This window comes from Portunus trituberculatus, chromosome 27 (genome assembly GCF_017591435.1).
Source record: "Portunus trituberculatus isolate SZX2019 chromosome 27, ASM1759143v1, whole genome shotgun sequence".
NCBI lineage: Eukaryota > Metazoa > Arthropoda > Malacostraca > Decapoda > Portunidae > Portunus > Portunus trituberculatus.
In genome coordinates, this window is record NC_059281.1 from 14441451 (window position 1) to 14464888 (window position 23438).

General features: G+C 38.9%; 1 protein-coding gene across 4 annotated transcripts; it reads left to right on the top strand.

The window, feature by feature from the left end:
* The first annotated feature begins 289 nt into the window (after window positions 1-289).
* LOC123509345 (brefeldin A-inhibited guanine nucleotide-exchange protein 1-like) lies at window positions 290-22089 on the top strand. Of its 4 annotated transcripts, none has more exons than XM_045263587.1 (32): window positions 291-496; window positions 3584-3715; window positions 3874-4055; window positions 4262-4408; window positions 4562-4741; window positions 4977-5905; window positions 6210-6444; window positions 6642-6811; window positions 6983-7161; window positions 8035-8224; window positions 8365-8518; window positions 8625-8782; window positions 9157-9247; window positions 9395-9545; window positions 9863-10014; window positions 10325-10453; window positions 10684-10813; window positions 11009-11173; window positions 11386-11654; window positions 11804-11979; window positions 12199-12371; window positions 12559-12719; window positions 12880-13032; window positions 13173-13280; window positions 13608-13640; window positions 14428-14563; window positions 14756-14937; window positions 15195-15329; window positions 15622-15790; window positions 17276-17394; window positions 17526-17660; window positions 17991-22089. In XM_045263587.1, exons 2-32 carry the CDS (start codon window positions 3595-3597, stop codon window positions 18171-18173), a joined length of 5595 nt encoding a protein of 1864 aa, XP_045119522.1. In that variant the 5' UTR covers window positions 291-496; window positions 3584-3594; the 3' UTR covers window positions 18174-22089. The 4 variants fall into 4 exon arrangements, with proteins under 4 accessions (XP_045119525.1, XP_045119522.1, XP_045119524.1 ...); XM_045263588.1 differs by lacking the exon at window positions 291-496 and adding an exon at window positions 527-563; XM_045263589.1 differs by lacking the exon at window positions 13608-13640.
* The last annotated feature ends 1349 nt before the right edge of the window (window positions 22090-23438 follow it).

Sequence of the window (23438 nt, forward strand, 5' to 3'; positions counted from 1 at the left end):
TCCTCCTACCTTGCTTTTCTAGTGAAAGTTATCCTTACTGTTTGTTATTTATTGTAAGCAGTCATTTGCTCAGTCATAGTAATAACTAATATAATGGTGACTTAGTGAATTAAAGGTGTTTTATGTCTGAATTTTCCAGTCAGCAAGAAGTAGGATGAATCTCAGCTGAATAACAAGTGACATATAGAGCGTATTGATGGTCGCAATGTTTACCAGCTACTTCCAAAACTTTCACAATCTAATAACCGTTCAAATTAACATAGTCCTCCCTGAGCCTGGCCGTGCTCTGCATGGCCGAGCGATACAGAGACGAAGCGACCCCAAGATGGCGGCATGGTTGAGGGAGGATCAGCTGTTTTAAGTTTGTTGACACGTCATCATCACGTTAAAGTTATTTTTGTGGTGGTTAAGTTTGTATTTATTTATTGAAGCCCAAATCAAGAATATCAGATTGGTGTTTGGGTCACAGGGCGACCTGCGGGAAGCAACACAAGAGGTGAGTGTTCCAGTGTGACACTTTGACAGGTGCTGGCCAGGTATAGGCATTCACACAATTAGGGAAGGTGTGTGTGGCCAGTGTGCCGTGTATTGTATCATGTATCGTGGCGGCAGACCCTCAGTGCAGCACGTCTGGGCCAGTGTGGAGAGGGTGTTAGTAGTGCCGTATGTGTGGCGCGCCGGTCACCTGACTGGCAACACCCTCCAGCCTGCCTGTATACACACCACCCCATAACACTCCACCAAAACACCACCCCACCACTGACACCCTGCCCCCCTCACCCTTCCTGGACACTCACACCAATACATGCGTGACAATAACTCCAAGTATCCTCGTAACAGGTGTCCTAGTTATTTGTTTTGCCAGGAAGGGACTGATTTGTGTTACTTTGTTAGTTTGTGGGTTGACTAGTGTGTTTAGTGGCGTGGTGGGTGAGGGGGAGACTGAGAGGTGATAGGGGGAGCTAACACCCACCAACGCAGATCCTTACATATGCTAAATATCGGTCATTGTTTTTATTCATGTCATCTCTCATAGTAATGTTGAGTTCTTAATGTTAGAGGGGAAACCTGGCCAATGGCAACGTGAAGTGAGAAAAAAAAAAAGGCCAACTAAGGGATAAGTGTTTTGGAAGTTGGCTGCATATCCTTTGGAAATTTGAGCCATTGTTGAAAAGGAAAGCTCATTGAGAGTGAGATAAGACCATCAGCTCTCCCTCCGTTCTGTGATAAACATGTATTTGTGTTAGGATATCCTGAACTACCTCATAAACTTCTGCTTTCTCGTCGTGCAATATATACACTTTGAAGTCAGCCTTTTGTAATATGCACCATTGAAAATCTACATCAATATTTCTTATAACTTTGCCTTGTTACTTTATAGCCTTTAGATTTGTTATGCTAACTTATTGCTCATCTATGTTTTACTTTATTTAGTGTCTTGAATAGGTAAATGATAAACCAGTCTTTCAAAACACTAAATATGACAGTATTGATGAAATGTATTTTGTTCAGGGACAAAGAATGAATTATCATTATCATTATCAAACAATATGGTTTCTTTGCATTTCTTTTATGTCATTGCTCCTCAGTACTATTTGTTTCAAGACATTTGTTCCAGCCTTTGCTATCTCTACTAACCTTTTAGGGAACTGGCAATCAAGGGGGCCTTTATTGTTATATTTTTGTTGCCCTTGGCCAGCTTCCCCTCTTCCTTAAGAGAAAAAAACAAAAAAAACACTATGGCAGGTCACATCCTATATATCTATTTGTCCTGGAAAGTGTGTGTTGCTTATCCTGCACTGAGAGGACTGGTAAGCTGTGGTGTGGTTTGGGGATTTCCTGATTTAGGACATTGATTACAGACAGGATGGGTCTTACCTGTCGCCTCACCTGATTATGCCTGGTGGGGTTTTCATTTAAAGTAGGTTGACATTTTAGGCTTTTAGAAGTGCACTCAGCCAGCCAGCTCTCTTTTTATTTTCTCTTACAGTGAATGTATGTACGTATGTTACTATTAAGAATTTACCCAGAGCTTGATGTAGGTTCCTGATCCTTGCTTGTTATCAATATTACTTATGCTTTACTTTGCTGTTTTTTTTTTGTGACTCTTACACTGTTTTTTTTTTTTTTTTTATAATGATAGGCCATTTTTCAGCACTTTTAGCTAATTAACTTTTAAATCACATAGAATAATTCCTTGTTTTCCTGTGATTTTATTCAAGAAAGTTTTTTTTTTTTTTTTTTTTTTTTTTTTTCTCTAGGAATCATCTACTTTTCAGTGTTAGGTTGAGTCTAGTCTAAACTCCTATGTGCTCTTACTTTATACTTTTCCTGTACTTTAATGTCACTGCTTACATCACTTATCTTCTGGGCTTCCTCTGCAACTGAGCCATCAATGTGCCTCATACATGCCACATTGTCAGATCATTCATACATGTTATTCATTGCATCACTTTTACTTTCATCTTTTATAACATTCCCATTTATCTTCACCTTCATAGTCTGCATCTTTAATCTAATCTTATCTAGTTCAATCTGTTTTAGTATTTTGCCTGGGAGTTTCAAAGAGGTGACTAGAGTGGAAGGGTGATGTACTTCTTTCCACACTCTACAATCTTTGCTCTTGCACTTTTTATCCCTCTCATCGTTTGCATCTCCACACCCTCCTCCCCTTTCTCTCTCTCTCTCTCTCTCTCTCTCTCTCTCTCTCTCTCTCTCTCTCTGCTTGTCTCCTTTAGATCTCCTAACGCATGCTTGTCTCCTTTAGATGACCTAACGTCTTCATAACTATGGAATCTGTATTTATTATGAATTCAGCTCTTGATGAAGGAATGGCAACACACTCATGATTCATTCTTGCATTACCTTAAAACCTCTTCATGTCTTGCCCTGTTTGCTTGTTTGCTTGCATGAATGAAGGAAAACATTTGTAAAGTGTGATCAAGAAATTTAAGTGTGTTAGTGGGTGGTAGCCAGGTTGTGGAAGCCTCTCAACCACCTACCTACCTTCTTGATGGGGGAGGTGGTGGAGGCAGAGAGGGGCTGTTGGACTGTGGGTGGCTAACTTGCTTGAACCTGGATTCTTATGCTTGGAGAACTGCAAAACTTAAGCTGTATTGCTACTAGATGGAGGGATGTGGGTAAAAATGGTTGATAAGAGCTCATCAAGATTCCATTGGAAAGACTGGCATGGGAGCAGAACAGTTTAGTTAATGAGAGGTGTGGATGGCTAGGTTTTACTTCAATAAATTTTTCCTGTATACCTGAGGAAAGGAATTTTTATTGAGTCAGGGTAGGAGATGTTAATTGAGAAATGTGAAGATTAATAGGCCTGGCTAGGTGAATAGTAAGGGCATATTTTGTCAACTTTTAGGATTTTGATGTGTTAAATATGGTCATGGTAACTTGGCTATATGAGATCTTCAACTACTTATGGTTCATTTGCTAGGATTACAATGTTTGCTGGATGCTGGTGAAGTTTTGCTGTTTCTTGAAACTTTCTCTATCCTTTCCCCTTCTCTTTTCTTAAGTTTCTTTCTCAACTTGATTTTTACTGAGCTTATTTGTGTGTGTATCATTTCAGGATGTATTAGAATGACATCATCACCCTTCGCAAGAATGTTTATGCTGCGGGCCTTGGAAAAAATCTATGCAGAAAAGGAGATTAGGAGGTCCCATCACTCCCAGCTGAAGAGGGCAGTGGAGCAGGCCTTAGGTAGGTGTTCCCCCTCTCCTCTTTCTCTGCCTCACATGGCTTATTCATATACTACTTGTTGCTTCTATAATGTATGTTAGGGCAGAGGCATTGCAAAAGAAGGAAACAGGTTTATTGATACAGTAGTCATTGTTTTTATTTTTCTTCTCAACTACCAGATGAAATCCGTGCTGAACTCCAGGAGGATGAGAAGAGTTCCAGTGGAGGTGTGTCAGCAGCACTACCCGTCCCTAAGGGGGATGCCCAGCACAGTGATGTGGAGGGACACTTCTTGCCTTTTGAGCTTGCCTGTCGCTCAAAGTCACCCAGGATTGTGGTCACTGCTCTGGACTGCATCCAGGTCAGACATGTGGACTTACCCTGATCCTGAATTGTGTCTGGATGTCTTTGATGTCTGGTGTTTTGTTGTTGCAATGAGACTTCAAGGGAAAGTACTTGTTGTTTCTTGCTTATGCTATTTGCTATTGATTTTTTTTTTTTTTTTATTATTATTTTTTTTTTTATTATTTTTTTTGTACTGATATCTTTTATTTTTTGTGACGGCAGAAACTCATTGCCTACGGTCACCTCACTGGGAACGCAGCTGATGCCAACAACCCCAGTCGCCGCCTCATCGATCACATAGTGGAGACCATCTGTAACTGTTTCAATGGACCTTCCACTGACAAGGATGTGGAGATACAGATCATCAAGGTACTGACTCTTCTAGAGACAATGCACAATTCATATTAACCTTTCTTTCACAAGGATTCCTATGCACGTTCGCTGTTGTTGATTGGTGAGTGTTGAATAAAGCTTGGTGTGGAAAGGCATACCTCAGCTCACCTTTATTGTAATGTGTTGCAGGCGCTGCTGACAGTCATCACCTCCCAGTATGTCAGTGTCCATGAGGGCACCGTGCTGCTGGCGGTGCGGACCTGCTACAACATCTTCCTTGCCTCCCGGGACATGAACAACCAGGTCACCGCCAAGGCCGCCCTCACCCAGATGATTAACATTATCTTCACACGCATGGAGAACCACACTGTAAGTCATCTCTCTCTTATCTGTTCTTCAAGGTGTTCTTTCTTGTTATTTGCTTATCCCTTTCTCTGTCTGTATGTTCATCTTTCTTGTCTTTCTTTTCTGACAAAAATAGTAATTGGTACACTCATGAGGGATATTGCAGCCTTAGAGTGTTGTTGCTTCTCTCTGTACAATTGTAAAGAATATTAGACTTCATTCCTTGAGCTGTGTGTGTGATGTGTTCCTTCATCTGCAGCTTGAGGATGGTGGTGAAAGGGAACACAGCAACAGCACAGCCTCCTCATCCAGCACCACTACCTCCACCACCACCACCAACAACATCAACAATGCCAGCAGCAGCAGCAACAACAGCAACAGTAATCAGCTGGTTCCCCAGGAGAATGGCCCTCAGGAGAATGGTTCCCAAGTAGAGAATTCCCAGGAGATTCCAGTCCAGGAAAACATCCCACCACCATGGCAACAGCCGCCCCCCCTCCCTGAAGGCCTGCCTCCTGATACCACACCCACCGTCACCACCACCATTACCACCACCACCACTACTGAGAGTGATACCCTAAAAACAGACACAGGAGTTGTAGAGGAGGGACCACCAGTACCCAATGGTTCAGCAGTAATTGTGCCTCCAGATGCCACTACTTCCTATCAGATTGCCTCTGAGCTGGTGGAGGACATAGTGAATCAGGCAGTGACAGTAGTGTCCACAGAAGACACCATTGTTACCCCTGCTGCTGCTGCTGCTTCCAGGTCTACGTCCAACGGGAATGCTGAAGGCACCGCAGACGGCATAGAGGCCTTGTCTCCCACCTCCCCTCCGGAGCCTTCTCAAGACACCACCAATTTTGTCTCGCAGGATGCAACCGGTACGGTCCCTCAGGATGCTGCCAGTACAGTGTCTCAGCCTGCAGACACAGCCCAGGAGGACTCCTCACCACCACCTCCACTCCCTGCCTCAGACCCTCGCAGCGATTCTGTAGCTTCCAATCCTCCTCTCACTCCCACCTCTATCACCAGAGTACCCTCCCAGGAAAGCATAAACATGATGACAGAAGGTGATGCAGCCATGACAGCCAAGTTGTCACACACGCTTCAGAAAGATGCATTCCTGGTTTTTCGTTCGCTGTGTAAACTTTCCATGAAGCCTCTGCCAGAGTCCCCAGACCCAAAGTAAGTATTGTGAGCCACACATTTTGATAACTATTCTTTGCTTGTAATTCATCATGTTTATATTCATAGTATTAATTTTGTAGCAACGACAGATTTTTCTTTTCACAAGACAAGGAGCCCAAGGAACTGTATCTTCTGTTATTTTTATCTTGATCTCTTCTTATCTTATCTTCATATTGTGTATTTTTACAAGGCAAAGGATAGAAAAAGAAAATCTATTTGAGCATTTGTTGGTGTTTATTTTCATTGCCTAATTTTTTGTCCAATATTTTATGAAATATACATACAGTGTGTGTTTGTGCAGGTCCCATGAATTACGATCCAAGATTTTGTCCTTGGAGATGCTGCTGTCCATCGTGCAGAATGCAGGCCAGGTATTCCGCTCCAACGACACCTTCATCACTGCCATCAAGCAGTATCTGTGTGTGGCGCTCAGCAAGAATGGCGTCTCTCCCATTCCTGAAGTGTTCCATCTCTCCCTTGCCATCTTTGTTGCTCTCCTCTCTAAATTCAAGGCTCATCTCAAGGTTCAGATCGAGGTAAAAATGCACTTTCTTTTTTTCATGATTCATAGACAGTCAAACTGGAGAGAAGTATTTGTTTCATTACATGTTTATTTGTTTTATCAGTGTAATTGGAAGGAATTGCTGTTGTTCATTCCATGGAGACATATATTCCAAAATTTCCATGTCCTGTACTATGTACTTATATTATTATGGATTTATTCTGATTGCAGGTTTGCTTCAAGGAGATATTCCTGAATATCCTGGAGGCCGGCAGCTCAAGCTTGCAACACAAATGGATGGTGATAATGGCACTCACTAAAATCTGTGCTGATGCCCAGTCTGTGGTGGACATCTATGTCAACTATGACTGTGACCTCAATGCTTCTAATGTCTTTGAAAGGTACCCAGATACTGTTTATGCTATTGTTCACCAGTATCCTTAGTGAAGAAATCTGTTTGTATTGAAGATGGCAATACAGTTAGAACATTTTATCATTCATACATAAAAAAAACTTCAAATTTAGAAATGAATAAGAAGTTGTGCAAATGTTCAGTTTGATATTCTGTCCAGACTAGTGAATGACCTGAGCAAGATAGCACGAGGGGGCCAGCCTGGGGAGTTTGGGGCAACGCCAGGCCAGGAACAGCCCATGAAGACCAAGGGGCTGGAGTGTTTGGTGTCCATTCTCAGATGTATGGTGGAGTGGTCCAAGGATCTCTACGTCAGTCCAAATACTCTCTCCAACCTCAGTCAGTATTCTGTGTAGCTTTTGAAATTTTAAGATTGTAATTTATCTACCTATATACTAGACCAGCATTTCCATTTCTGGTGACCTAGACAAAATACTACACACTTGTACACACGTCATTCACACTTCACACTGGTTACCTCTGCCCCTTTTTATGAGACTGTTCTTTTCCCTACCTGCCATCATTGAAATAGTATAGGATATCCTTGATAGTCATGAATCATTGCTTTATAAGGTTACTATGGACAAGTGTATTAATGAATGCCTTGATTCATACTTAGAGCTTAAAATGCTAAGGTATTTAGATATCATGGTAATACAATGCAACCTCATATTTTGCTCAATAAAATGCTAGAAATGGGTGTAAATAGAAATATTTTGAGATGGATTTTTAGCTTTTTAACCCAGAGACCGCAATATACCAATGTAAATAATGTTAAGTCTAATGTGATAGTCACCAACACAGGAGCCCCCCAAGGTTGTGTATTGTCCCCAGTTCTTTTCACCTTGTATACAGATGATTGTAGAAGTGAAATTGATGATTGTACTATTGTAAAATATGCTGACGATACAGTTATCTTAGGAAAAATTGTAAATGATAATTATGAAGGTTATCTAACTCAAGTTAAAAAATTCGTTGACTGGAGTAAACAAAATTTTTTGGAGCTTAATGTAAAGAAAACGAAAGAGATGATATTTGATTTTAGAACTAAAAATAAACACGTACCAGACCTATTAACAATTGAAGAAGAAAACGTAGAAAGAGTTAATCAGTATAAATATTCATGTTGGTCATCTCTTTATTATGACTATAACAAAGTCTTGAAAATTACATTTTTGTCAGTTTGTAATTTGATGGCATTTATTCTCTTAGACCAAGAAAAGAAGAAGGATGTAGATGAGCCAGAAACAAATAGCACAGTGGACCGTTCATCACTGGCTCGGCATGGCTCTCAGAACTCCATTAACTCCACATCCACCCTTGCACCCATTGGTGTAGACAAGCCTGAACAGTTCCAGTCCCTCAAGCACAGGAAGGAACTCTTGGAGGAAGGCATTAAGATGTAAGCCAATTTACATTTTACCTCTATTTTCATGAGGTTTCATTATGCACAACTCTGTCAACTTTATTGAGAAAGCATCCTCAATACTGAATTAAGAATTTATTTCCTTATACTTAACATTACCTTCTTTTTCTGTTTAGGTTCAGTGAAAAACCAGAGAGAGGTTTGGCCTTCCTGCAGTCTGAGGGTCTGGTGGGGCCCAATCCCCATGATGTGGCAGTATTCTTCCATGACGATGACAGACTAGATAAAAGTAAAATTGGTGAATACCTTGGCGATCCTGCCAATAAGGAAGTGAGTTTGTATTGTGTAGAATAGGAATATTTCGTGACTAATAAGAAGAGTATTCTTTTGTATTTTCCATTTGATAGTGTTTTCATATTACTTAATTGTATTTTAGTGTATGTGTGCTTACATTGATGAGATGGACTTCAGTAATCAAGAATTATTGCCTGCTTTGCGGACATTCGTCGAAGGATTTCGGTTGCCGGGAGAAGCACAGAAAATTGATCGTCTCATTGAGAAGTTTGCCTCAAGATACACTGAATGTAACATGAAGTAAGTTACCAGCACAAGGAGTGAGGCACACTCCTCACCCCTTTTGATTGAGAAAGTAGAATTTTAAACTAATGTCTTTTTTTTTTTTTTTGTATCATAACAGCATTGTAACCTCCCCTTGAGATGTACATTTAGCCCAGTGGATTCATAGTTTCATAATTAAAAACGGATAACAAATGGACATCATTATCATTAGCATTACTGGTGGATAGGGAGATGCCATTGCTTTTATTATCATGAATCTTATACTTATCTAAATTATGAAGTTTTTCTCAAGCAGTCTCCTAAGATCCAACAAATATCGTTAGCCACTCATGACTTAATACATCACATTTGCATGAGTTTTATTGTGTTATTCACTGTGTTCCTTGCAGCCAAGGAATGTTCACCTCTGCTGACGGTGCCTATTTATTGGCATTCTCCATCATCATGCTTACCACTGACCTTCACAACGTTAGCATCAAAGTGAGTATATTGTGGCCTGCATATTGAACTTTACTCTTGAAACTCTGCACATTGTTTGTAATAGTGCAAACTATTGATGTAACAGACCACTCTGTTTCCAAGTCATTGATTTGCTGTCAAGATATGTAATGGGGGAATGTTTTGCAGAAAAAGATCACCAAGGAGCAGTATATCAAAATGAACCGTGGGATTAACGACACCAAAGATCTACCAGAGGAATACCTCTCAGCGATCTATGATGAAATTGCTGGAAAGGAGCTAAAGATGAAGCCCACCTCTACAAAACTAGGAAAGCAAGGTAATGTTTTGTATCTTATAACTGTTTGATTATCCTGACATAATTGCATCTTTGTAATATTTTGCTTGTATCCCTAATGGTAAACCAACAGAGATAGCTAACAGGCTCTCCATGTTTTTTTTTTTTTTTTTTTTTTTTTTTTTTTTTTTTTTTTTTCTCTCTCAAGTTTTATGTGCTTTATAAAACTGATGACCCAATAGTGGTCTGTCATCTCATTCTTCCTTGTTAATGGAGGTTCAGAAATACAGAAGTTCTTAATGCAGTGAACCAGTTTTACTATTCCTTATCAGTTACTGCACATCACTTGCCTTCCTCAGCCGTTGTAAATGAAAAGAAGCGGCGATCAACCTTCAACATGGAAATGGAAACCATCTCTTTAACAGCCAAGTCCCTCATGGAGGCAGCGTCTCAGACCAGTGCTCCCTTTATCTTTGCCACTCAGGTGGAGCACGTGTGTCCCATGTTCAAGGTAGAGAGAGATCTTTTAATTGTCTGACTGAGGCTGGGTGTTGGAGTAAAGATAGATTATTTTCATTGTACAAGAATAAAGATACAGGCACTTAGGAGATTTTGTCTCATGATCACTTTTCCTTTGATATTAATGGTGTCTTTCAAGATTTCATATAACTTTCATTACAGGAGAGTCCATAGTGATCAGAGGATTCAAGTTCATAATGTTTGCTTTCCAAGAGTATCCCAAATTTCATAATGCAAATTCCAAAATGGTGCTTTTTCATTCTCTTTTCTCTTGTTTTTTCATCCTGCATCTTTAATTGCAGAAAACCTGGCCATCCTTCATTGCGGCATTTTCAGAGACTTTACAGAAAACTGAAGACAACGTGGAGGCCTCTCTGTGCCTGGATGGCATTCGCTGTGCCATCAGGATCACCTGTATATTTGATATGTCTGTAAGTAAGAGAGGTTTCTGTCAGTGGGGCTGTGTGCTGGAGGCTCAGCTGTAGCTAATCTTATACAGTGCTGACTTAAGATTGGAGTTAAACTATAAAGAGTGAGGAGATGAAATATTTTGTTCTGCTATATATTTTTTGAGCTTGTGTCATAGTAAACAGATTTTAATAGTTTTCCTTTCATATAATCTGAGCTGCATTTGATCATCAGTCTTGTCTTCTCACTTTAGATAGCAAGAGATGCCTTTGTGCAGTGCTTGGCCCGCTTCACCCTCCTCAATGCCACCACCCCAATCTCAGAACTGAAGGCCAAGAATGTGGATTGTATCAAAACCCTCATCACTGTCGCTCACACTGACGGTATGCTGTGTGATCTTTGGCTGTTGTGTGTTGAGTGCTGATGTATATTGAATTTCTGTGTTTGTTGTCTTCATTAATTTTGCTTCATTCTTGACTGTTGTGTGTTAATGAAAAAAACCCAAAATGAATGTGTTAAAGGAAAAGTCAATGTATTAACTGTGAATGAATAATATTGTATGCATTATTACTTTTCAGGAAATTATCTTGGGAAATCATGGCTCGATATCCTCAAGTGCATCAGTCAGCTGGAACTGGCACAGCTGATTGGCACTGGTGTCAAATCACAGTACATCAAAGACTCTGGCCTTAAGATACCTCATGAACCCGCTAATTTCTTAGAAGTATCCTTCCCTGAAATATGTAAGTGACCTCTTGTGATCATGACATTAGTGTAGAACGATTACTTGTCAATATCAGTTTTGCATGTGAGAAATTATTCATACTTAAGAGAAATTTTAGTAGTGTTTTCATTGAATTTTCTGACCTTGGATTTATGCTGATGGAATATTTAGAAATAGCGGTTAATGGATGGCCTTCAGAGAAAGTGACCAGCTTATTTTTCTTTGTATCAGTTACTAGTGAGCAGAAGAAATTAGCCAACATTAAGGAGAGTATGGGAGAAACATCATCACAAAGTGTGGTTGTGGCTGTAGACAGGATCTTCAACTGTTCTCCCATGCTGGATGGACATGCAGTGATTCATTTTGTGATGGCACTGTGTCAGGTGTCTTTAGAGGAGCTGTCTGCACCTACCCCTCGCATGTTCTCGCTGCAAAAGGTTGTGGAGATTTGCTATTACAACATGGGCCGCATCAGGTTGGAATGGTCAAGGATGTGGGAGGTGAATATATTTATTCTTTTCTTCCTTAAGTAAAAAAACTGCTGACTTCATAGTAGCATCATGAATAGAATGTCATCTGAATTACCCCTAGCTGATATTTAGGTAATTATTTGTTACTGTGATGGTGATGAAGTATTGAATTGTTTCAGGTCTTGGGTGAATACTTCAACAAGGTAGGATGCAACCAGAATAAGGATACGGCAGTGTTTGCTGTTGATTCCCTCCGACAGTTGTCCACAAAGTTCATTGAGAAGGGAGAGTTTTCTAACTTCCGTTTCCAGAAAGAATTCCTGCGTCCATTTGAACACATACTGAAGAAGAATAGGTGAGAATTACTTCTGTTGTTGATAAATTGTGCCCAGTTTCTGAATTGTTTTCTATTTTATGCTTAATTTTCAAGTGCCATATCTTGTTTTATTTATATTTGAAATGAGAAGCTGAACCATAATGAATTGTTCAAAGTGCATAATGGAGGCACATATCCTGAGGTAGTAGGAGGCCCTTTCTGAATATGTGCTGTAGCTCCCACCAAATGTACCTCCAGATCGCCTGTGATAAAGGACATGGTGGTGCGCTGCATCACCCAGATCGTCACCTCGCAGGCAAAGAACATCAAATCAGGCTGGAAAAATATATTCAGTGTCTTCCATCTTTCTGCATCAGACAACGACCAGAACATAGTGGAGATGGCCTTCGAAACCACCAAGGAGATTATTTGTGAGTTTTGTTTTGTAATTGTATTGTTAACCAGTTAATATGATACTAGTTTTAATATTAATGCTTGAATATGAATAATAGAAATGAATGAAAATTTGGAAGTGAGAAAGCATTGGGTGTTTTTGCTTCTCACTTTTACTTACCACAAGATATTATTTCCTAAAATTTTTTCCTGTTTTCTTTACAGCACAAATATACAAGAAACACTTTGTCACTGTAATTGACTCATTCCAAGATTCTGTTAAGTGCCTGAGTGAATTTGCTTGCAATGCTGGCTTTCCTGACACCAGCATGGAGGCGATATCACTCATCAGAGACTGTGCTAAATATGTGGATGAGAAGCCACAGGTAAATATTTATTTTGACTTAAGGTTCTGAATGAAGTGTACTGCTTCATAAAATAATTAAACTTTACAAACTACACACTAATATACTATAAAACATCAGTCATCACAAACTATAAGTTTGCTTACTATATTGATGACATTTTCCTCTTGGCTGTTTCCAGATGTTCCGAGAACACAATCTGGAGGATGTGACAGTGTGTGCTGATGACCGAGTGTGGGTGAGAGGCTGGTTCCCCATCCTTTTTGAACTGTCCTGCATCATTACTCGTTGCAAGCTGGATGTGCGCACCCGTGCACTGACAGTCCTATTTGAGGTAATATCTAGTAAACTCAGGTAGAAGAGACCAGTAAATTCATAAATAATGATGGACAAAAGGTGGAACATTATGGCTATTTTTTCATTTATATTGCATGTGTAATGTTGTTTATACTTAATATGTGTTGATTTTTGCAGGTGGTGAAGAACTATGGTGGTTCCTTTTCACCGCACTGGTGGAAAGATCTCTTTAAGATACTGTTCAGAATATTTGATAATATGAAACTTCCAGAGCAGCAGACAGAGGTAGGTTGACTCTCATCATGGTCTTTCAGTATTTTCATCCTATTATAACAATGCATAATTTTGAACTAGCATACTACAGTAGGAGGACAAGCTTTCCTTTTTTTGTGTAATTATATTAAAACTCTAAATGACTTGTTAGGAAATATACAGATTGGCAACATGATAAGAAAATGTACATTATTTTTTCTGTTGTGTGCCACATTATGCACTTGTTTTATTGTTGTAACTTGGCTCTTATGTTTTGTGCCTCAACTCCTACAGATCTACATGCCAGCAACATGAACATTTTGTTAAATTTGTTTATTTGGTACTTTCTTTTTGCCACAGAGTGCAGTGGAGTTAAACGAGAGGCAGGCTGAGGTTTGTGTTCTCAGTGTATTGAGACACTTTGACTTTGCATGTCTCATAACACTCCTTGCTGCTTACTATACTGTGTACTTACTAATATGTTCTGCACTGACTAATCCAATGGTGGTGGTAAGGTGGTGGTGGTGGGGAAGATGGTGTGTTTCCCTTGAGGTGGAGGAAAGCTTTTCCATGTTTAGTTAAAGTTCAGCTTACCAGACTGAGGCTTACAGAACTGCAGAAGGTGTATGTCCAATGTAATGCATGAAGGGACTATGTGTTGCATTACTTTGGTGACAAGAAGGAAGAAGTGTGGCAGTACTAAGAGAGATGCTTTAATGTGACACAGTGTTGACTTGAACTGTTTGGAATTCAGTGAAATGTACATCCCAGCTTCTGATAACAGTTTCATTTGAAGTGTATAAATTTTGGAACCTTGTAAATATTACTTGCCAAAGGAAACATATTTTTATCATTACATTTTTGTTTGCCATAATTTTTGAATTATTTGAAAAAAAAGGGCAAATTATTGTGTATTTTGCTATGCACTGGAAAAAAAAAAAACAGGTATACATCTTTAAATGTATGTAGTGTAATTTGGGAGTGTAACCATAAGGAAAAATGTATATTTATCTCTCTGTATATACAAAATTTCAGTATATACTTAATTTCCTATGAGAACCATCTTTGAAGGTGGCTCCCATAGGTATAATTCAATATCACAGGTGCAGAGAGGTAGATATATGAAAGGAATTTCCAGTATTAGCTGCAGATTAATGTCTCCTGTTGACAACATTTCCAGAAGAACGAGTGGATGACAACAACCTGCAACCACGCTCTGTATGCCATTGTGGACGTGTTTACCCAGTACTTTGATGTGTTAAGTCCAATCCTCCTGCAGGACCTCTACACTCAGCTCCACTGGTGTGTGCAGCAAGGTGGGTCATTGATATTAGTTATCACAGCCAAGTGTACACACCATACCAGTTACAGATACTATGACAACAGTTTGCATAATGCTACTCTAGTGTAACCACCAGGTATCAGAGAAGGTTATAGCTCTTTCTTGTATTACAATATATAACAGTCCATTAATTATTAATGAATTATTTTACTGTGACAACCCACAGATAATGAACAGTTAGCTCGTTCTGGTACAAACTGTCTTGAGAACTTTGTAATCAGCAATGGCCCCAAGCTGGATCCACAGACCTGGGACAAGACCTGTCAGTGTCTCCTGGACATCTTCAACTCCACACTGCCTCAAGCACTGTTAACCTGGAGGCCGTCTGAACCTGCCTCTGCACACAATGTATGTTCACCTATGGTCTGCTGAAATTGAGATGCAGTGGTAGTTATGACTCTCTCTCTCTCTCTCTCTCTCTCTCTCTCTCTCTCTCTCTCTCTCTCTCTCTCTCTCTCTCTCTCTCTCTCTCTCTCTCTCTCTCTCTCTCTCTCTCTCTCTCTCTCTCTCTCTCTCTCTCTCTCTCTCTCTCTCTCTCTCTCTCTATAGTACAGAGACACATAGGGAAGTGAATAAAACAGCTGTATTTTCCATTTATGGTTCAGGTTGGTGGAGGAGCATTTTCTGGTCTGCTGATCCGGTGTGTGGTGCAGCTTGAGTTGATCCAGTGCATCGACAATATTGTTTTCTTCCCAGCCACCAGCAAGAAGGAAGACCAAGAAAATTTAGCTCTTGCCCAGGTACAGTTGGCTCGCTGTTTGATGAAGTAGTGTTATACCTATATTTTTAACAAAAATGACATGTCATCTCTTTTTATGAGCATTGTCATAGGCTAAAGCTAACTCTTATGTATATCATAGGCCTGTCATCTTTCTCCCCCCTTCCAAACTCCATACTCATTCCTCTTCCCCACCCCTATGCCTTTCATACCTTCCTTGTGTGTGTACACATGTTAATCAACTATAACTGCATATGGTTGCCTTCAGTGGAGCTTCAGACAAAAAAAAAAATGTGATGTCCTTTTGTGCATAGGCTGGAGATGCAGTAGAGGTGGTAAGGGAGCAGCGAGAGGACCAGGGCATGTACCGTCACCTTACTGCCATGCAGCTCTTCACCCTCCTGGACTGCCTCATGGCTTCACACACATTTGCCAAAACATTCAATTCAAACCATGAGCAAAGAAATCTCCTTTGGAAAGCAGGTAGGAATCAGCCTTAATTATTATTTTTTTTTTTTCACATATAAACACTTCAAGAATCATTAGTTCAGTCCTTTGAGATCTTTAAGTTTTATTTTGTCCTCATACGTAAAAACTTTTATTTGCCCTTGAACTTTATTACTCTTGAGTTTCACTCTTTTATTATAATTTTAGACAAATATTTGGAATTTGGAATATGTTTTATTAAAATCAGTATTGAATTTTTTTGTAGAGTGGCCAGACCTGATCAATTTCCTTTTTCTTATACAGGCAAACCCCGCTTAACGAAGGAGTTACGTTCCTAAAAAACACTTCGTTAAGCGAAACTTTGTTAAGCGAACCGATTATAACAAGTTTAACCCCTGACTTGAACTTCCATTGAGAGTAAGCAAAGCGAGAGTGCATCATAGTACAGTAAAAGGTTTAATGAAAGTAAAAATTATGAAGTTAAACATTTAGGTGGTTTAATTTAAGTCATTATAATGTACACTGATGTATGTATGTACGTAACTTTATAATGTTGATGATCTTAACTCTATGAAGGGAGGGAGAGTGAAACGGGAAATACACTAACGGGCAACCTGTGGAATGTAAACAAAGTGCGCATCATTGTACCGCATATAAAACTTATGTACCACATTTCCACAAGGCTTTCCATTTTATCCATTGTAGAGTCACGAGTTCAGGTGGTTCTTTTAGCTTTCAAGGAAGATGCGGTCTCACCAGCCTTCTTAATAGAGTCAGCTGACTTGAAAATAGTAGACAATAGATGGAGTCAAGATGGTGGCAAGCAATGTTATTAGTTTTCTGGCCTCTCTCTTGTCTGTGAATAATATCTAGCTTCACTTTGAGAGTAAGACACTTCCTGGTCTTCTTAGGAACGTTAGGCCACATTGCAGGGCGTTTTGGTGATAAAAAAAAAAAAAGTTGAACTAGGGAAGATGAGCTGCTGGTGACGCTGTTATGTTTTGATTGGGGAGTGAGTGGTGTGCGTGATCTTGATGCTACAGGTGACACAGAATTTCTTCTGAGTCAGGCTTTTGTATCGGCAGTGCCTGTGTTGTCCACGAGAGGCTTGATCTTGATCTTTATTCTACAGGTGTCTCAGGATTTCTCCTGAGGTAGGCCTTAGTACCAGCAGCTCCTGGTGTATTCAAAAGCCTGTCAGCTTACATGCTATGGTGGGGCTTTCAAATTTTGAAAAAATTACCTGGATAAAACTTCATTAAAGCGAGTTTGATGTTCGTTAAACGAGCAGATGGTAGTAAAACGAAACCTTCGTTGTAGCAAAATTTAATTGTGTGAACCTTCGTTGAACGGGGGTTGCCTGTATATGAATTATCCTTTATAGTTTACAATTTTCATAGAATCTTACCACATTGTGAAGCATCAGCGAAGTACTATTGAGTTGTCCTTTGTTGTTTTCTTTGGCTCACAGGTCAATTAAGATATTGCCTATAAATTTTTGTAGACATTTTCCCACTTCAGGCTTCAAGGGAAGTGTAAAGCCCAACTTGCTGAAGCAGGAGACTCAGTCATTGGCCTGTGCCCTGAGGATACTCTTCCGAATGTTGGCTGATCCGTCCAGAGAAGAAGAATGGCCACAGGTTAGTACATCAGTGGAACAACTTACTGCTGTGATCCTTGCATGATACTTCTGGTGCATCTTTTTACATGGGACAAAATTATTTATTGTTTTGTATAAATGACAGATGGTTATCTTAATCTTTATCTTTAGGTTCAGGAACGCCTGATCTCTGTTTGTCGGTCGGGCTTGGAGTATTTCCTTTCCTTACCTGAGACTCACCGAGAGGCGTGGACAAACCTCATCCTTCTCTTCCTCACCAATATCCATAAGATGTCCAATGATCAGGTGAGTCATACATTTATTTTGACCTTTCAGGTGGTAGTATTGAGATGTGCCACTCAATTATTGACGAATCTATTTACCATTTAAGAAAATTTCTTAAGAAAAATTTTGCTTTTGTGTTGATTTTTGTGCATGGGAAGACTCCTGCTGCCCCTCATGATGGTGGACTCATTCAAGAGAAATTAATATATCAGTGAAGCATGTAGGCTGCCTTACTATGGGATAAACTTGACATCTGGTCAAGGATAGATTCTCATGCTTTTTACTCTAGCGACATTAAATGTAGCATTATAACACAAGGTTCACTCTCTTATCATGGCTCTCTGTCCACAGTTTGCTGCCCACGCCTCAAACTATTATCCATTCTTGTGTGAAATCACATGCTTCAATCTCAAGCCTGAGTTGAGGGCTGTGCTGCGTAGATTTTTCCTGCGCATCGGTATAGTATTCAATATCACCCACCCAAGTGTACGTCACCACATCACCTCCACCTCCTCTCTCAACTCCACATCCTAGTCATGAGAAAGGTTGCCCAGTGAGCCCTAGGTAAGGAAGGGCTGCTCCTCTTACATGTGCAGGATGTGCTTGTGTCAGAGAACAGAGAAAAGAACAAAGTGAAAACCTTAAGGATTTGTGATACTGGAGACAGTAAGGCTCCCTCAAGTAGGGAATGAATAGCATATAGTATATAAAAATTTTATAAAAATTTATTAATATGTGATTTTATCATATATTTTGGGAGATGAGGTGCATAATTATTCAGCCTTGGGATTAAAGTGGTCTTTATGCAGCTCTGTTCCCTCATTCTGAATCTATGTCCTCTGCAGTAAATGAAAGAGGATTGCTGTATGCTTATGCAAGTTGTACAACATATAAAGGTAATGTATTTATACACCAAAATAGTTGCTGTAAAAATTTTGACATGTTTAGACTTTGTTTTCAGCCTTTCATTGGTATGAATTATTTAGATTTTGAGGATTTTATTTAGTGTATTCATGTAAAAAGTTTTAAAGACACTATTTGTTTAAGTATTATTTTTGTATTCAAAATATCTTAAAGTTCTATTATTGCCATGCTTTGTCTTATATTCCTCAAAGGTGATCACTTGTCTGGTGCTTTTTTTCTCTCTCACTATTAATATACCTTATACTTTCTAAATTATTTATTTTGGAATAGCCCTCAAGGATTTTGGGATAGTAGATAGGAAGTGAGCCTTGTCATGAAGGGTGGAGGTCAAGTACGTGGTGGATGTGGTGAGGTATTGCTGCTCACACCACCACACCCACCATTAGGTTCTTACTCCTGCATTAACATTTCAGTTTTCTTGAGCTGAGAAGCCAGAAATTAAGTTCTGTTGTTTAATCATAAGTAATGGAAGTTGAACCTGAAGGTCTCTTGTAAGCCGTGTTATCGTTTTTGTGTGATTGTTTGGAAAACAGCTCAAGGTGAACTGTCATTCCCGTGTGCTGGCTGAGTCAGCTGGAATGGTGCACTGAGGAGGGCTTGGTGCTGGGTAGTTGCTTCATGAGAAAACATTGTATTGATGGAGTAAAACTTTGTATGAAGTAAATGTAAATGCTTTCCTCCAGAATTGTATCTCTTATGAGGTTAAAGAATTTTCACCAAGGAACTGGAACTGGCATTATGATATCTGAAGTCTGGTAAATGGCCACTGGATGATAATTTCATTCCTCTCTCTCTCTCTCTCTCTCTCTCTCTCTCTCTCTCTCTCTCTCTCTCTCTCTCTCTCTCTCTCTCTCTCTCTCTCTCTCTCTCTCTCTCTCTCTCTCTCTCTCTCTCTCTCTCTCTCTCTCTCCTCTCTCTCTCTCTCTCTCTCTCTCTCTCTCTCTCTCTCTCTCTCTCTCTCTCTCTCTCCAAACAGCCAAAACAGTATATAGATTACATTCAGTTCACTTGTTCCATCATGGGTGATTGGCAAATAACTCTGGCAGAAATAAAGTTACTGATATATTTTGCTTCATCTTCAACATCACTATTTGATTTTCAATGATGAATCTGACCAGCAAAATGTCAAATTCCACAACCCATCACTCAGCAGCTATTATAGTAAGACTATAACATGTTTTTTTTGTCTATTTAAATTTCATTGTAATGTTTAAAAGAATCTTATACTGTACTTCATTAAATAAGAAGCAGGAGTGGCGAGATAAAGAAGGGTTGTGATAATTCTATCCATGGTCACAACTTGTGTTATATTTTTTCATACAGATTGGATAAAAGTTTTATGTTAAAACTTTGAATAAAGAAATGCTTTGTAATGAGAAATAGGTATTTCTATCATAGAAATACCTTTTTTTGGGTTAAAGTATGTAAGTATTCCTACTCCAAATTTAATATCTTTATATAGGAAAGCCTTGTAGAAAGTTCCAAAATGTAAATATTGAAACATAACTGAAGTATTGAAGTCCTACCAATGTATTGGATGAAATAACATCCTTAAACAATAATTGATTGACATGCTTTGGCACCACATTAAGTTAGACCATTGGTGTCAGAAACAACACTATCAGATGCACTTCTGTTCTTCTAATAGTGGTTTTGTGATGTGAACCTTTACTCTGCTTCCTTCTATCTTTGTGGTACCAGGTACTATTACATATTTTATAGAATGACATTGTGCTTGTGTGTTGTTCTTTCATTGCTATGGATTTCTTTATTTTTGTCAACAATTTATCAAAATCCCTTCAGAAAATTGGGGTACGTTAAATTTTTATTTACCTTTTTTAATTAAGAAATATTTAATTTTTTGCCCATATATCCATATAGTTTTTGTAAGAGTGTGAATTAGCACTTTACAGTATTGTGTTCAATGATTGTGTTATGTTTGGATCAAAATAATGACCCAACTCAACCATCCTAGGTAGCCACCAGTCCAGCAAAGATGAAGATGCAGTCACAGCCTGCACATCACAGGTCCTCCAGTACCTCATGCATTGTCCCAAAAAGTAAAGGTTTAATGCATGCTTGTTGGTGATACTGATGATGCTTGTGCCAAGTAACATGGGATGATGTGATATTGATAGATTTTCAGTTTCTTGTATTGTTCATCCATCTCAGGATGTACAATATTGTCAATGATTGTCATGTGTTATAAATGTCCAGTTTTACATAAACTGTTACTACCACCACTACTGTACTACCACTACCATCACCACTACTACTGTTTTTTATATAGATTTTTTAATAAGTTCCATTCCATAGATCTGAACACTTGCATTATATTTTTTGTTTCACAAAATTTTACTTGTCATTTACCATCATTCTTCAACACCACACTAAGCATTTCTTCTAAACAGTAAGATGTACATGAGTATTGTCTAAATCCAAATTTATCTTTTGTTCATTATTGTATATTTTAGAAGTAATGTAACTATATTTATCACCAAACAATAATTACCATTATTCCATATGTATTAAAATAGTACCTCCTTTTGCCCTTGGTTGAATGTTGCTTTACTGTTGAGGAAAATTACCAGTACATTATTCATTATTTTGATTTTACTTGTCAAAATGATGTCATGTCCACTCAAAGTAACTGTAAGAGGGTTGACTAACATCCTCAGTGGAAGTGGGATACCTGGAGAGGGCCAAGCTTAATTGGCAGAAATTATGTGTAGTGTATTCTCTGACAGTGTCCATATAAGATATTTTTTCAGTATCATGTTAATGGCTTAGAATATTAAGAAGGACATCATTAGACCAGTCATTCCCTGATGAGTAAGTGACAAGCCTTGATACTCATGCAGGTGTACAGTGCAATGTACCTCATGCCAGGGAACTGTCAGAGCACAGTTCCTACTCATCAAAAAGTGTTACAGGTATTCCAGTTTACATAGGGAAATATTTTTGTTGTTGTCATTGTTATTGCTGATTTTGTTTCATAAGTAGAAAGATTATGGATAATATAAGTTTTGATAAAGTGTGGGATTTCTGGATTTGTGCTACCTTGCCTGACTCAACCATTCTGAGCTTAATGGATGTTTGACAGTAATATAGCAAGTGAAAACTATTAATTTCTTTGCTAAACACCAACAAATGTTCTCATAGATATTCGTCATAAGGCAAAGTGATTACAGTTTCCAGTATTTTGTCTGTTAAGCCTACATGAAGTCATCATTTATTTGAAATACATAAGCTCTTTGGAAACAACCCCAGAGTTATAATAATTCTTTTGTTGGATAAATATGCACACTTCAGAGAAAAGTACTTTCATTTTAATTTTCTTTTCTTTTCTTTTCTTGTTTTTAATCATAGTATATGTTGCAAAAGCTCTTAGATTTCACACACCTTACTTGTGAGGCAAATCTGGTTGGTGTGAGAAATTTTGTCATTATGGTTATTGGAAAGTAAAATATTTTATTGTTAACAATGAATATTTTGTAAATTTTTAATAAATATTATAGTGAAAATGTGATTAGATATTAAAAAAAAGCAGTAGGGTTCTTTATAAGTGAAAGGTTCCTAAAGATTGCAATTGCTTTCATTACAAGTAAAGTTATTGAGTCACATTACAAGCCATCACAAAGGTGTGACAATGTTACAGGGGTTCACTAAAGCAGATGTAAATGGTGTGCTGTGGGTGGTAGAAACCATTTTTGCATCACCCAAGCTATCCAGTCTCCTGTTCACCTCATCATGCCTTCATCTCATTTGATTCATTTAGTGTCCAGAAAGGACAGGTTCATGAATAGTTTAGTTTTCTGTTTAGCAGTCTTGTATTTATATTATGAACTTGGAGGGAATATTTTGCATTTTAACCTATTTAATTTCCTCTAGAACTGGACAACTATCTGCAAATGCTTATTCATCTTTGAAGGGAAATATCTGGGGCCACATTTAACACTGAATTTGATACTTTTATCAATCATCATACACATACCCTCAGAATTCTTAGTCCATTACTACTTGTTTTTTTTATTGATTGAGTTGTGCTCACAGTATGGAGACAAATGAGTCTCGGAGTCTATTGTTTATATATGTGGTGATGTATATTTATATCGGAGTAATTGTATATATGAGTGATTAGCTATTTCATAATAATAAAGTTAGAAGCCAAAAAATCATAATAGTATCTATGATCCTGCAAATTTTTTTTTATTTTTTTTTTTTATGGTATATGAATCTCTCTCTCTCTCTCTCTCTCTCTCTCTCTCATAAAAGAACTCGTCTGGAAGAAGTGGCGGTCCACGTCGTTACTGTAGCTCGCGCCAGCTTCTCAATGAGAGGCAGCACATTTCCCCGACACCACAGTGCGTAACTTTTATGGTGGCAACTACATATTCATTCAAAAATTTTCAGCTAAGTGAATAAGTACATTCCGCCTTCAGAGAGAGAGAGAGAGAGAGAGACGGAAAGAGAGTCGTTTTATAGCTGACTTGAAATAATGATCTAATAAACTCCTAGCGGGTGGGGAGGGAATCCCGTGCTCACTGCTCAATGTTCAGTGATGGAGGAATAGATGGGATAGATGGATATGTGTGACAGTGTCACCACGTGGAGGGACTCTAGTCTTGCTGTTATGCATATAAACTCTCTCTCTCAGATAAACTAGGAGAGGATGAAGCATATTGTTCCATGTATATAATATGTACCAAATGACCCGCAGTCGACATCCCTATTGGCAAGCGGAGGTTGACAAACCCCTCGCCTTATGGCCCGCTGTTGAGGGAGGATGGCCGCAGCAGTGTAGCCGTCGATCATCTGACCACCGTGACGCACTCGCTCGCCCATCCACTCACTCACTTTCTTCTGAATCGAATG